The following is a 10,589-nucleotide window of genomic DNA, read 5'->3' on the forward strand; positions in this document are numbered from 1 at the left end:
GAAAAGCACTCCCACTGCTGGTCAAAATCAGAACTTGCATGAATAGCTTGGGTGAACTCATTTCTTAGTTATTCATACGGCTGCTCATTTAAAATATCTTCAAACACAAAGGTATTAAATGCTGTTTTTTTTTTTAAGTGCAGTTATTTAACATTATGGCGGATTTAAATAATACTTAGAAGTTTATCAGAAGTCTATGATAAGTAAAAAGGAATGTGTAGGTTTACTTTTAATGCTTAACCCATGTAGAGTCTTTCCTGCTGAACCTAACAATTGACATCTATAGGAAAGTGCATCTTAACAGTAAAAATATTTAAAACACTTGTTTAGTTATGATCTGGGCATAGAACGATATTGCCTATGTAGAGCAAGAGATTAAACAATACTGTATACCTATTAAAAATCCGATAATATAGCTGTGAAGTTGAAGTGGCAAGTTTATGCAAGTGAAAGTCAAATATGAAATAGTCAAATGGTGTTATCAAAATCAGTTAAGTTCAGTGTTTAAATAATAGTTCATTTTCAGTTTTAAATATATTCTTTATAAGATTTGCCAATGAAATGGACACTAGAGCAACTTTACTTCAATGTATAGTGTATCCCGATGTTCTCTCTGCATTAAATCCCTCCAGTCCGTGTGTGTGTGTTTTATTAGTGGGTGCTCTTTTATAAGGTACATACAGCTGGCATTGAAACGATGCATGGAGCCAGAAGCAATGTATGGTGACTATCAGCTGATGTTCTTGGTGACACTCATTTTCAAGGTCCTAACCTCAACATGAAAGTGATTTCTTCCCTGTTCTGGTTTAAACACTTGCCTCATACAAACAGCCCTTTTCATCCCTTTGTCCCATATTCAGTTCAGTCAGTGACCAAATGTCTCAGTGTTACCACTGATGAGGTTCCACGTGCAAGTTAGGGTAGCATTTTGCTGGGAGAACGATCATTCTGATTGACGTTATCAAGAGAGGTCAATAACGATCAGACACCAAATAACATTGTGCTATTTTTTTTTCCTTTAAAAGTTTGTTCAACTGACCTTGATTTTCATGGTGCTGGGGGCCAATGCAGTGATTTCCTTTTGCATACGGTCAGCGATACCAGGGTACATGGTGGTTCCTCCAGATAGTACGTTGTTGGCATATAAATCCTTCCTGATGTCGATATCACACTTCATGATGCTGTTGTATGTGGTCTCGTGGATGCCCGCAGACTCCATCCCTGTCGAATAAATGTTAAAATTAATCCATGGAGAGTGTAAAATTACTGTAAGTTTCAAAATCAAAATACCCTTTGTGAAAGATATCTCATTGGGCAAATTGTCTATAGAAAGATGCAAGCTTGCCAATATTGCTGAGATTCGGTGTAATCCGAGAACACCAATGAATTAAGCTGAGACTGGTTAGGTGAAGTGAAGCTGCCTTGTTTATATTGCTACATCAATAGTTACTTCTATGTGGCTGGTAGATATTGTGTGTGTATTGCTGTGTGTGCCTATGAAAGAAAGATTGCATTTACATCGTGCCTTTCACAACCACCGGATGTCTCGAATCGCTTTACAGCCAATGAAGTAATTTTGGAGTGTAGTCACTGTTGTAATGTGAGAAAGGTGGCAGCCAATTTATGCACAGCAAGCTCCCACAAACAGCAATGTGATAATGACCAGATAATCTGTTTTTGTTATGTTGATTGAGGGATAAATATTGGCCAGGACACCAGGGATAACTTGTCTGCTCTTCTTCGAAATGGTGCCATGGAATCTTTTACATCCATCTGAGAAAGCAGATAGGGCCTCTGTTTAACGTCTCATCTGCAAGACAGCACTCCCTCAGCACTGGAGTGTCAGCCTAGATTTATGTGCTCAATTCCCTGGAGTGGGATCTGAACCCACAACCGTCTGACTCGGATGACTGTGCTACCCACTGAGCCAAGCTAACATTGTGGAGCATAGGAACATGAGTAGGCCATTCAATTAGATTCTGGCTAATCTGTATGTCAACTCCATTTACCTGCGGCTATGTTTATTTCAATATGCATTGAGCAGATTCAGGAATTGAGGGCAAGGGCTCTGGCTGTTGAGTGGCTCACCTGTTCGGTAATGGGAGTTGACAGTGCCTGAGTCAGCGATGTCTCAGTTATGCAAGTGTCAATATAGAATTAGTTTAAATAAATTGTTGTCCCAAATGGAGTTTGCACCTCCATATCCTACTTATGATGGTAATGGTATGATCCACAGCTAAACATTGTCTGATTTTATTTTCGGAACCTTTAACGCACTTGAATTAGCAAATAATGTTTGTAATCATAAAATCAACTCACCAATGAACGATGGTTGGAAGAGAGTCTCTGGGCAGCGGAAACGCTCGTTGCCAATGGTGATGACCTGGCCGTCAGGCAACTCATAACTCTTCTCTAAGGAGGAAGAGGAGGCGGCTGTGGCCATCTCATTCTCAAAGTCAAGAGCGACATAGCAGAGCTTCTCTTTAATATCGCGGACAATCTCACGTTCAGCTGTGAATCAAAGGGAAATAGTCCATCAGGACTAATTATAAACCTGCACACACACTTATTTCTATTTGCAGAAACGATTGTTCCACTTCCTTACTAAATCTGAAGGAAAAAACATTACTGAGATATTACGTTGCAAAAAATACAGTCTTGGAGAAATACACATGTAACTGCACAAATCTTTAAAGCACTACCTACTGAAATTGGGGGAAATGCATCTGGAACTTTCTAATTATGCATCTGCCAAATTCGCATTTGCTTGTGGATAATACCCATCATCTTTCCTTCGTGTCCAAGAGTGCTGGGGGCCAAAATTAAGCCTCTCATTAAGGCCTTTGGCCGCCTGAATGCGGTGGCCACGGGGCAGTGCTGAATGGCCACCAACTTGCAGAGGCCTAGTTGACGCTCACTAAATTCACCTCTGGGCGCTTTGCTGCGGTGTGACAATCCACCCCGCTCCTGCAGTTGTGTCTTAAAGACATCATCACAGCGCGCACTGCAACGGAGGGAAATTCACCTGCAAAAGTCTCCTGACCACCACTCTGTGCCCCCGACAGCTTTTTGTGTCGGTGCACTCCTCGTTGGGCCTTGTTGGTTGGGGGCGCGGGCGCCCTTAAAGGGGAGGTGGTGCTGCCGGCGACACCATTTTATTATTTTTTTTGTCGGCTGACTTCCAGGTCGGGCTGACAATTATGCCTCGGGGTTTGGCCGGGCCACCAACAGGCAGCCTGGTACCCCGCCTCTTGGGTGTCAGGCTGCTGGCCCGGCCGAAACCCTGCCTGGTGGCCCAGTGGACCGAACTGAAAAAGATGCAGAGCTCGCAGGGGCTCTCCCCTTTAACTGAAGGGGAGAGACGTGTTGGTGCGCCAGCGCGATGGTGTCATTGGTGTGCCAGTGCGCCGATGTCGTCGCGCCAGCGCGATGATGTCATTGGCGTGGTGCTGATGACTGACAGCGGCGGAGACACCGTCCTGGCCCCCACTTCTGCCCCGCTAGTGACGCCCTCTCTGCTCCGCCCCCACTTCCACCCCCATGATTAGGCCACTTCCACCCCGCTTGGAACAGAAAGTTCGAGGAGCTGAATTTTTTCAGCTATGCAGCGGCCAGTAGACTTCGAAAATGGTAGGTGTGCGCCGTTTCGGGTGAAGGTGAATTTCGGCCACCTGCTTTGCTTGCCTTTACCATAAAAAGGGTGAAAATTGGCCAAGTTTATTAGATGTTCTTTTTGTCCCTCTGTTGATGGAACAGTCAGGAACATCCTACCTGAGGACTTGGCCTTGGAGCCATCAGACAACTGGGGAAAGTTTGTTCTGTAGCTGCTTTGGGATCAGTTGTTTCTCAAATTATTGTAAAGTAGGATCTGAAAAGGTTAATTTTTTTTACAATTGTACGCTCAGTGAAATGAAGTCTGAACACCTCTCTGCCATTAAGTGCCACTCTAACCTTGAATGTACTTTCAACGTAAAATTCGTCTTCATAGTAATAGACATTAAGAAAGCGTTGCTCTGGAAATCCTGCTCCTTACCTGTGGTGACAAACGAATAGCCGCGTTCAGTGAGGATTTTCATGAGGTAGTCGGTGAGATCGCGGCCAGCCAGATCCAGGCGCATGATGGCATGGGGCAGGGCGTAGCCCTCGTAGATTGGCACGTTGTGGGTGACACCATCTCCGGAGTCCAGCACAATACCTGCACATGGGCACAACCATCTGATCAGAACCAGCCAGAGGTGGGGGCCCCCCCCATCCCCGGCTCCCCCGTGCAGCACAGTAAACACTCTTCTCACTTACCGGTTGTACGGCCGGAGGCGTAAAGGGACAGCACGGCCTGGATAGCAACATACATGGCTGGCACGTTGAAAGTCTCAAACATGATCTGGAAAGTAGTTACATCCAGCTGTTACATAGGATCATAGAAGATTACGACACTGAAAGAAGCCATTCGGCCTATCGTGTCTGTGCCAGTCACACCTACAAGTCCGTTTAAGTGTATTACTACAGTTAGACAGCAATGCTTTCAATGGGCGAATTCACAGAACAAGATTTCGATCATAAGTCTCATCATCAATGCTTATTTGATGGAGGTTTTAAGTCTAGTGAGCAAGTCAGCCAAATCACCAAAGTGCAATAGCATTAGTCAGCGCGAGGGATCAGTGATCAGGCAGCAACAATCGGGTAGCACTGTACCTGGGTCATCTTTTCGCGGTTGGCCTTGGGGTTTAGGGGAGCCTCAGTGAGCAGAGTTGGATGTTCCTCGGGGGCTACACGCAGCTCATTATAGAAGGTGTGGTGCCAGATCTGTGGAAATAAAGACCAGTGTTTTAAAATACAGCTGTCCCGTTCATCCCAATCGATACTTGCAATATTTATATCGATGAACTTAGCTGAACTTAAGACTTTTAGAGCCGTTCCAAGCCGGGGTGGGGTTTAAGTGGTCCAGGAAGAATGTAAATGGTCCCTTGCCTTTTCCATATCGTCCCAATTTGTGATGATGCCATGCTCGATAGGATATTTCAGGGTCAGGATACCTCTCTTACTCTGAGCCTCATCACCTACGTAGCTGTCTTTCTGGCCCATACCCACCATAACGCCCTGTAGGGTTAAACGGAACATGTAGAGTCCATATATACCATGAACAGCACACTGAAATCATGTTTGAGAATTTACAATTCAGGCAGCCAGAATACAGCACACCATCATGTTGCAGCGTAAAATCGACATATGGTGTGGTTTATATTTGATATCTACCTCCAGATTTCTTCGAGTCTCAATGCAAAGAGCATGAAGAGGTCAAGCGCAGGCAGCGGAAGGAGCGCGCGGCAAACCAGCCCCACCCACCCCTTCCCTCGACGAATGTCTGTCCCACCTGTAACAGGGTCTGTGTCTCTCTTTTCGGACTGTTCAGCCATCAAAGAACTCACTTTGGGAGTGGAAGCAAGTCTTCCTCGATTCTGAGGGACTGCCTATAATGATGATGATGATGACCTCCCGACCTCTCATATACAATGACTCAGCTCTTTCTGATTGCATATGGGATGATTTATTCATCCAATATTAAATGTGTCATATTCATAGAATGATAGAGCACAGAAGGAGTCTATTCAGCCCATCGTGCCTGTAACAGCTCTTTGTTAGAGGTATCCAATTAATCCCACTCCCCACTCTTTCCCATAGCCCTGTAAATTCCCCTTTCAAGTATTTATCCAACTCCCTTTTGAAAGTTACTATTAAATCTGATCCCACCACCCTTTCAGGCAGCGCATTCTAGATCATAACAACTCTGCATAAAATAATCTCATCTCCCCTCGGGTTCTTGTTCCAATCACTGAAATCTGTGTCCTCAGGTAACTGACCCTCCCACCAGTCGAAACATCTACCTATCTACTTTATCCAAACCCTTCAAAATGTAGAACACCCCTCTCTCTCTCAATATATATATATATATATATATAACTGTTTATAATATCAATCCTAATGTAATATTAATAACATATTGTTACAAAAGCAAAATACTGTGGATGCTGAAATCTGAAATACAAACAGAGAATGTTAGAAATACTCAACAGGTCAGGCAGCATCTGTGGAGAGGGAGGCAGAGTTAACGTTTCAGGTCGATGACCCTTGGTCAGAACTCCCGCATGTTCGAAATGTAAGAATGCTGTTTCCAAACACTCTCCAGTTCTGCCCAAGCTTCATCGACCTGACACATTAACTCTGTTTCCCTCTCGGCAAGTGTTGCCTGACCCGCTGAGTGTTTCCAGCATTCTGTGTTTGTATTTAATATTCACTCATTTAGCTCTCGGATTTCACGCTGATTTGGCTGACTGACAGCTGGCCCCTTTGCGACGAGTCTGCGAGTTGCCGGCCGCTGACCTGGTGACGGGGGCGGCCCACGATGGAGGGGAAGACCGCCCGAGGAGCGTCATCCCCGGCGAAGCCAGCCTTACACAGTCCGGAGCCGTTATCGCAAACCAGCGCTGTGCTCTCCTCCTCATCACACATGTTCAATCTGCTCGAGTCTAATGGGATAAAGGAAATAATCAGACAGCACTCTAGGTCAGAAAACACAGCCAGGCGTATTTGTGTATGTGCATGTGTCTGAATTCATGTATCTATCAATACGTTCAATTTAATCGATATTACAATGAATAAAGAGGTTCTACAATCACAGGCTTATACCAGAACCGGGTCAGGGACAAACTTGAACGTGATAATAGTATACTTGGTAGGTCTGAATAAACCTGTCTGAATTCAAAGCGATTATGGTTATCTAACTTAACGGTGTCCGCAACGTGTGTGCAATCCTTGTCAATTCAGAATATTCACCAAAAAAATACAATTTTAATCAAGTGCCTGTTTGACTGCAGGTTGAGTTTCTAATACAGGTCCCTCAGTGTTTATAGAGTGGCTCTTTAAACTTCTCAAAGTAGCCAATAGATCCCCGCGCTCCCGGAGGAAGTCCAAATACTTTGAGGAGCTTTCTTTGAATGCATCTTTTTCCTAATTAGGAAATCGCCCGCGACACCATAAAAATCCCCTCAAGTATGTTTTTTTGGTACACTGCTCCAAGTCACCCCTGCCAGTCCTCTGCATTCGCCTCGGGCTGCAATACCAAGAACGATCAGAGAGACGTTGGAAAGGGATTGAGAAAGAACCATATTTAGTAATAAACCCAGAAATCTACAGCCCTGAGCCACCACAGCCCAATATTACACGTAAGGCTGATGTGTGCCAAAATCTGGTCTATCGTGAACTAGTGATCCTTTGACAGAAGCTGTCGCCCTCGTCTGTTCTCCCAATTAGCCATAACAACCAGATATATGAAACCCCACTAAATAGGCGAATTGACTGTTGTAATAAACACACAGAGATTCTGAAGCCCAACAGAGAACATTTGTCTGACGTTATATGCACACTGTTGGACATTCAAATGCTTGATCCAGACCCATGCAGTTGCCCGTTTATATAAACAGCCCGAAGCGGAGCCAAACTCCTACACATCACTTTGTGGGTAAGCTCTGGAAATACATCCCATCCGAGTGAACCGCTACTTCACCGACTGTTCACGCTTTGCCCAAACGACATACTGCAGTCAAGTGCTGGGAGCATTTAATGATCATGAACTATCTCTCAGGTATTTACTTCGAGAGGGAAACAGTAAATGTAACACTTCCATGCCACTTTCAAATTTCTTTACACGGAAAACCTTATTTAGGATAGATGTTTTCAATATTTGCATTATCAGCAACTGCAGCATCAAATCGACTTCACCATCCCTAAGACTTTAGAAATTCCATATATCCAGATTTCACTTTCAATCTTTCTGATAATTTTATCACTGACCAGAATGTGCAGCAATCACCAGATTGCATTAAAACTATTGCAACTTTTCACTAAAAAGACACATAAATGACAGGTTCTATTTTTGCAAAATATTGACTCTTTGCCATGCAGTCTGCTACTTGCAAATTCCCCATTATTAAAATTGGAGAACAATTCTAAATATTGAGTAGTGCACATAGAGTAGGCAGGGCTGGTTAACCCTTGCCTGGGACTCACCCTGTCCGTGCTTTGCCGGGGTCCTTTACGCTGGGATGGTGCACTCTTCCTCCCCGGTTTGTTAAGTTTTATAGCCCCTGTGTCTCGTCACCCTCTGCCTCCACCCACAGCAGCCCCAAAAAAGGAGCAGATCCCGAGCCCGGCTACACGGATTCCGATTCCACAGCCTTATACGGTTCTCACACACAGGCACTTCCCTGGCTGGCCGAGGGCTCTCGGTGCATTTTACTACATTCCAACTGCACAGTTCGTCAAGTTAAGGGGAATATCAGTGTCTAATGTAAACAGATGCGAGATTGGGGAGCAGCTGCGAATATCCATTGACAGGAGGCTAATCGATCGCCCTTGACAACGCTTGATAATCCTCCCGAACCAACAAGGCAATAAGAATCTCAACGCAGACGGGGCAAAGTCGTATTATAAAATGGGCTCAGAAATAGGACTTCATATTTTTGTCCATCACTTTGATCCTTGCAGCACATCCAGCGTCAGGCAGCATAACGTTTCACTTGGATAGGGAGGATACAAGTTATGCGGAGAATATCCATAGATGGTAAAAGATGCAGTGATGGTCACGTCCCTCTCCATGAAAGAGCTGGCTTTCGGAAATTTAAAGTGCTATCACCACTAAGGGAATGGGTCACATTTCAGAGCCTTTAAATGTTCTCAGCTTCTGATTTCCTGGGAAGGGGTTGTTCGGTAACCGTTTGCTATTTTGTTGAAATTTTAACTTTAAAGCAGGCTTAACAATGACCTTGATATCTCTGCACACTTATAGTGCATTTATATCTCACCTATCGCTAGACGTTCACCATTAAGCAGTAGGTGCAATTTTTAAGGTGATACACAAGTGTCAAGCAATGGCCATCTCCAACAAGAGAGGGCTTAACCACCTCCCCTTGACATTCAACTGCATTACTTTCACTGAATGCTGCATTATCAGCACGGGGTCGGGAGTGACCATTGATCAGAAACGTAACTGCACCAGCCACATAATTGCCATGGCCAATAAAGCAGGCCAGAGGCTGAGTATACTGCCACCAGTGTCTCAACTCCTGACTCCGCAAAGCCTCTCCACCACCTGCAAGGCACAAGTCAGGAGTGTGACAGAGTACTCTCCACTTGCCTGGATGAGAACACCAGCCTAACCATCCATTCCCTCTACTGCCGGTGTACCATGGCTGCAGGTGTACTATCTACAGGATGCACTGCAGCAAGTTGCCAAGGCTTCTTCAGTAGCAGCTCCCAAATCCATGACCTCCACTACCTATAAGGTAAAGGGCAGCAGGGGCATGGGAGCACCTTCACCTCCAACTTCCCCTTCAAGTTACACACTTAGACATTTATCGCAGATCCTTCATTGTCGCTGCGTCAAAATCTTGAAACTCCTGACTTATCAGCAGTGAGCGAGTACCTTCACCACATTGACTGCAGTGGCTCAAGACAAAGGTTCACCACCACCGTCTCAAGGGCAACTAGTGATAAGCAATACAATGCCGGCCTTGCCAGCAATGCTCACATCCTGAGAATACATGTATGAATTGATTACAATTTCTTCACAATTTTTGCTTGGCTTTTAACATGCAGGGAGTTAATTTTTCGAATTACTTCAGTCATTACTGTTAACCCTCCCCTACCCCTCCAAAACACAGAGGCACTAAAGGATTATAAATACTTATTTATTTCAGCTTTAATCTTTGAAGTATAGGCATGCAGTTATATTACCACTTTTGAGTTGACACGAACAACTCAGGTGTCAGGCCCTGTTCCTGATCTTAATAAAAACAAGTTGTTTGAGACTTCTGCCATGTAACCACCTCACCCCAGGCTGGGCTTGCACCATATCTCCTTGTGTGGAGCTGCATTTTAAGTATCTCAGTGGCCTAAGCAGATTTGGACAGTTGTCAATGTGAGCTGCAGTCATGCCCTGTTCCCAGTATAACTCTATTTTTCCTGCTGCGCATTGCAGTTTGAAAAGTGCAGCTGCAGTTTAACTGAACCATTGTAGTGGATCAAAAATGAGATCATAAAACATTCATGATCATCTTGACATATAAGTGACAGAAAAATATCACTGACACTTCATTCAAAATGGAACTAGACAACAAATGGGATTTACGGTTATTAGAAACACACCAAGGGAGTACCGTGGATAGGTGGGCTAGATGGACCAAAGGTCTTCCCTTGCCTGAAACTGCTATTGTCATACTCTGTAGCCGCCTTCATTGATTTCTCATGGAAAAAGCAACAGCAGAATTTAATAAATAAGTGGCTGAAATTCTTTTGTATTGCAGGATTTCCTACAGTAAGGGGTGTTACAGATAGCACCCACGTGAGTAACATGGGCCGAGACACAATGGCCGGAATGTTCTGGGATGGTAGTGGACGCGGTCAGGGGCAGGTCAGGTGGGAAAGTTGTTATTTTTGGGAGGGGGTTGGGAATCCGCTGTAATCCCGCTATCACCCGCCTTGCCCCCAGGCGTGCCTGTCAGCATGGACCTGACCCAACCGGCAGAGATGGGTAA

The 10,589-nt window shown here is 44.7% G+C and overlaps 1 protein-coding gene across 1 annotated transcript; it reads right to left on the reverse strand.

Annotated features, from left to right (window-relative positions):
- Window positions 1-693: 693 nt before the first annotated feature.
- LOC139245831 (actin, aortic smooth muscle-like) lies at window positions 694-8,151 on the reverse strand. The gene is made up of 8 exons (XM_070871328.1): window positions 8,065-8,151; window positions 6,379-6,524; window positions 4,969-5,097; window positions 4,693-4,803; window positions 4,297-4,381; window positions 4,034-4,195; window positions 2,320-2,511; window positions 694-1,221 (listed from the first exon to the last, which is right to left on the reverse strand). Exons 2-8 carry the CDS (start codon window positions 6,505-6,507, stop codon window positions 1,031-1,033), a joined length of 999 nt encoding a protein of 332 aa, XP_070727429.1. The 5' UTR covers window positions 6,508-6,524; window positions 8,065-8,151; the 3' UTR covers window positions 694-1,030.
- Window positions 8,152-10,589: the final 2,438 nt, after the last annotated feature.

The sequence above is a fragment of the Pristiophorus japonicus genome, unplaced genomic scaffold, assembly GCF_044704955.1.
Source record: "Pristiophorus japonicus isolate sPriJap1 unplaced genomic scaffold, sPriJap1.hap1 HAP1_SCAFFOLD_2410, whole genome shotgun sequence".
Classification (NCBI taxonomy): Eukaryota; Metazoa; Chordata; class Chondrichthyes; family Pristiophoridae; genus Pristiophorus; species Pristiophorus japonicus.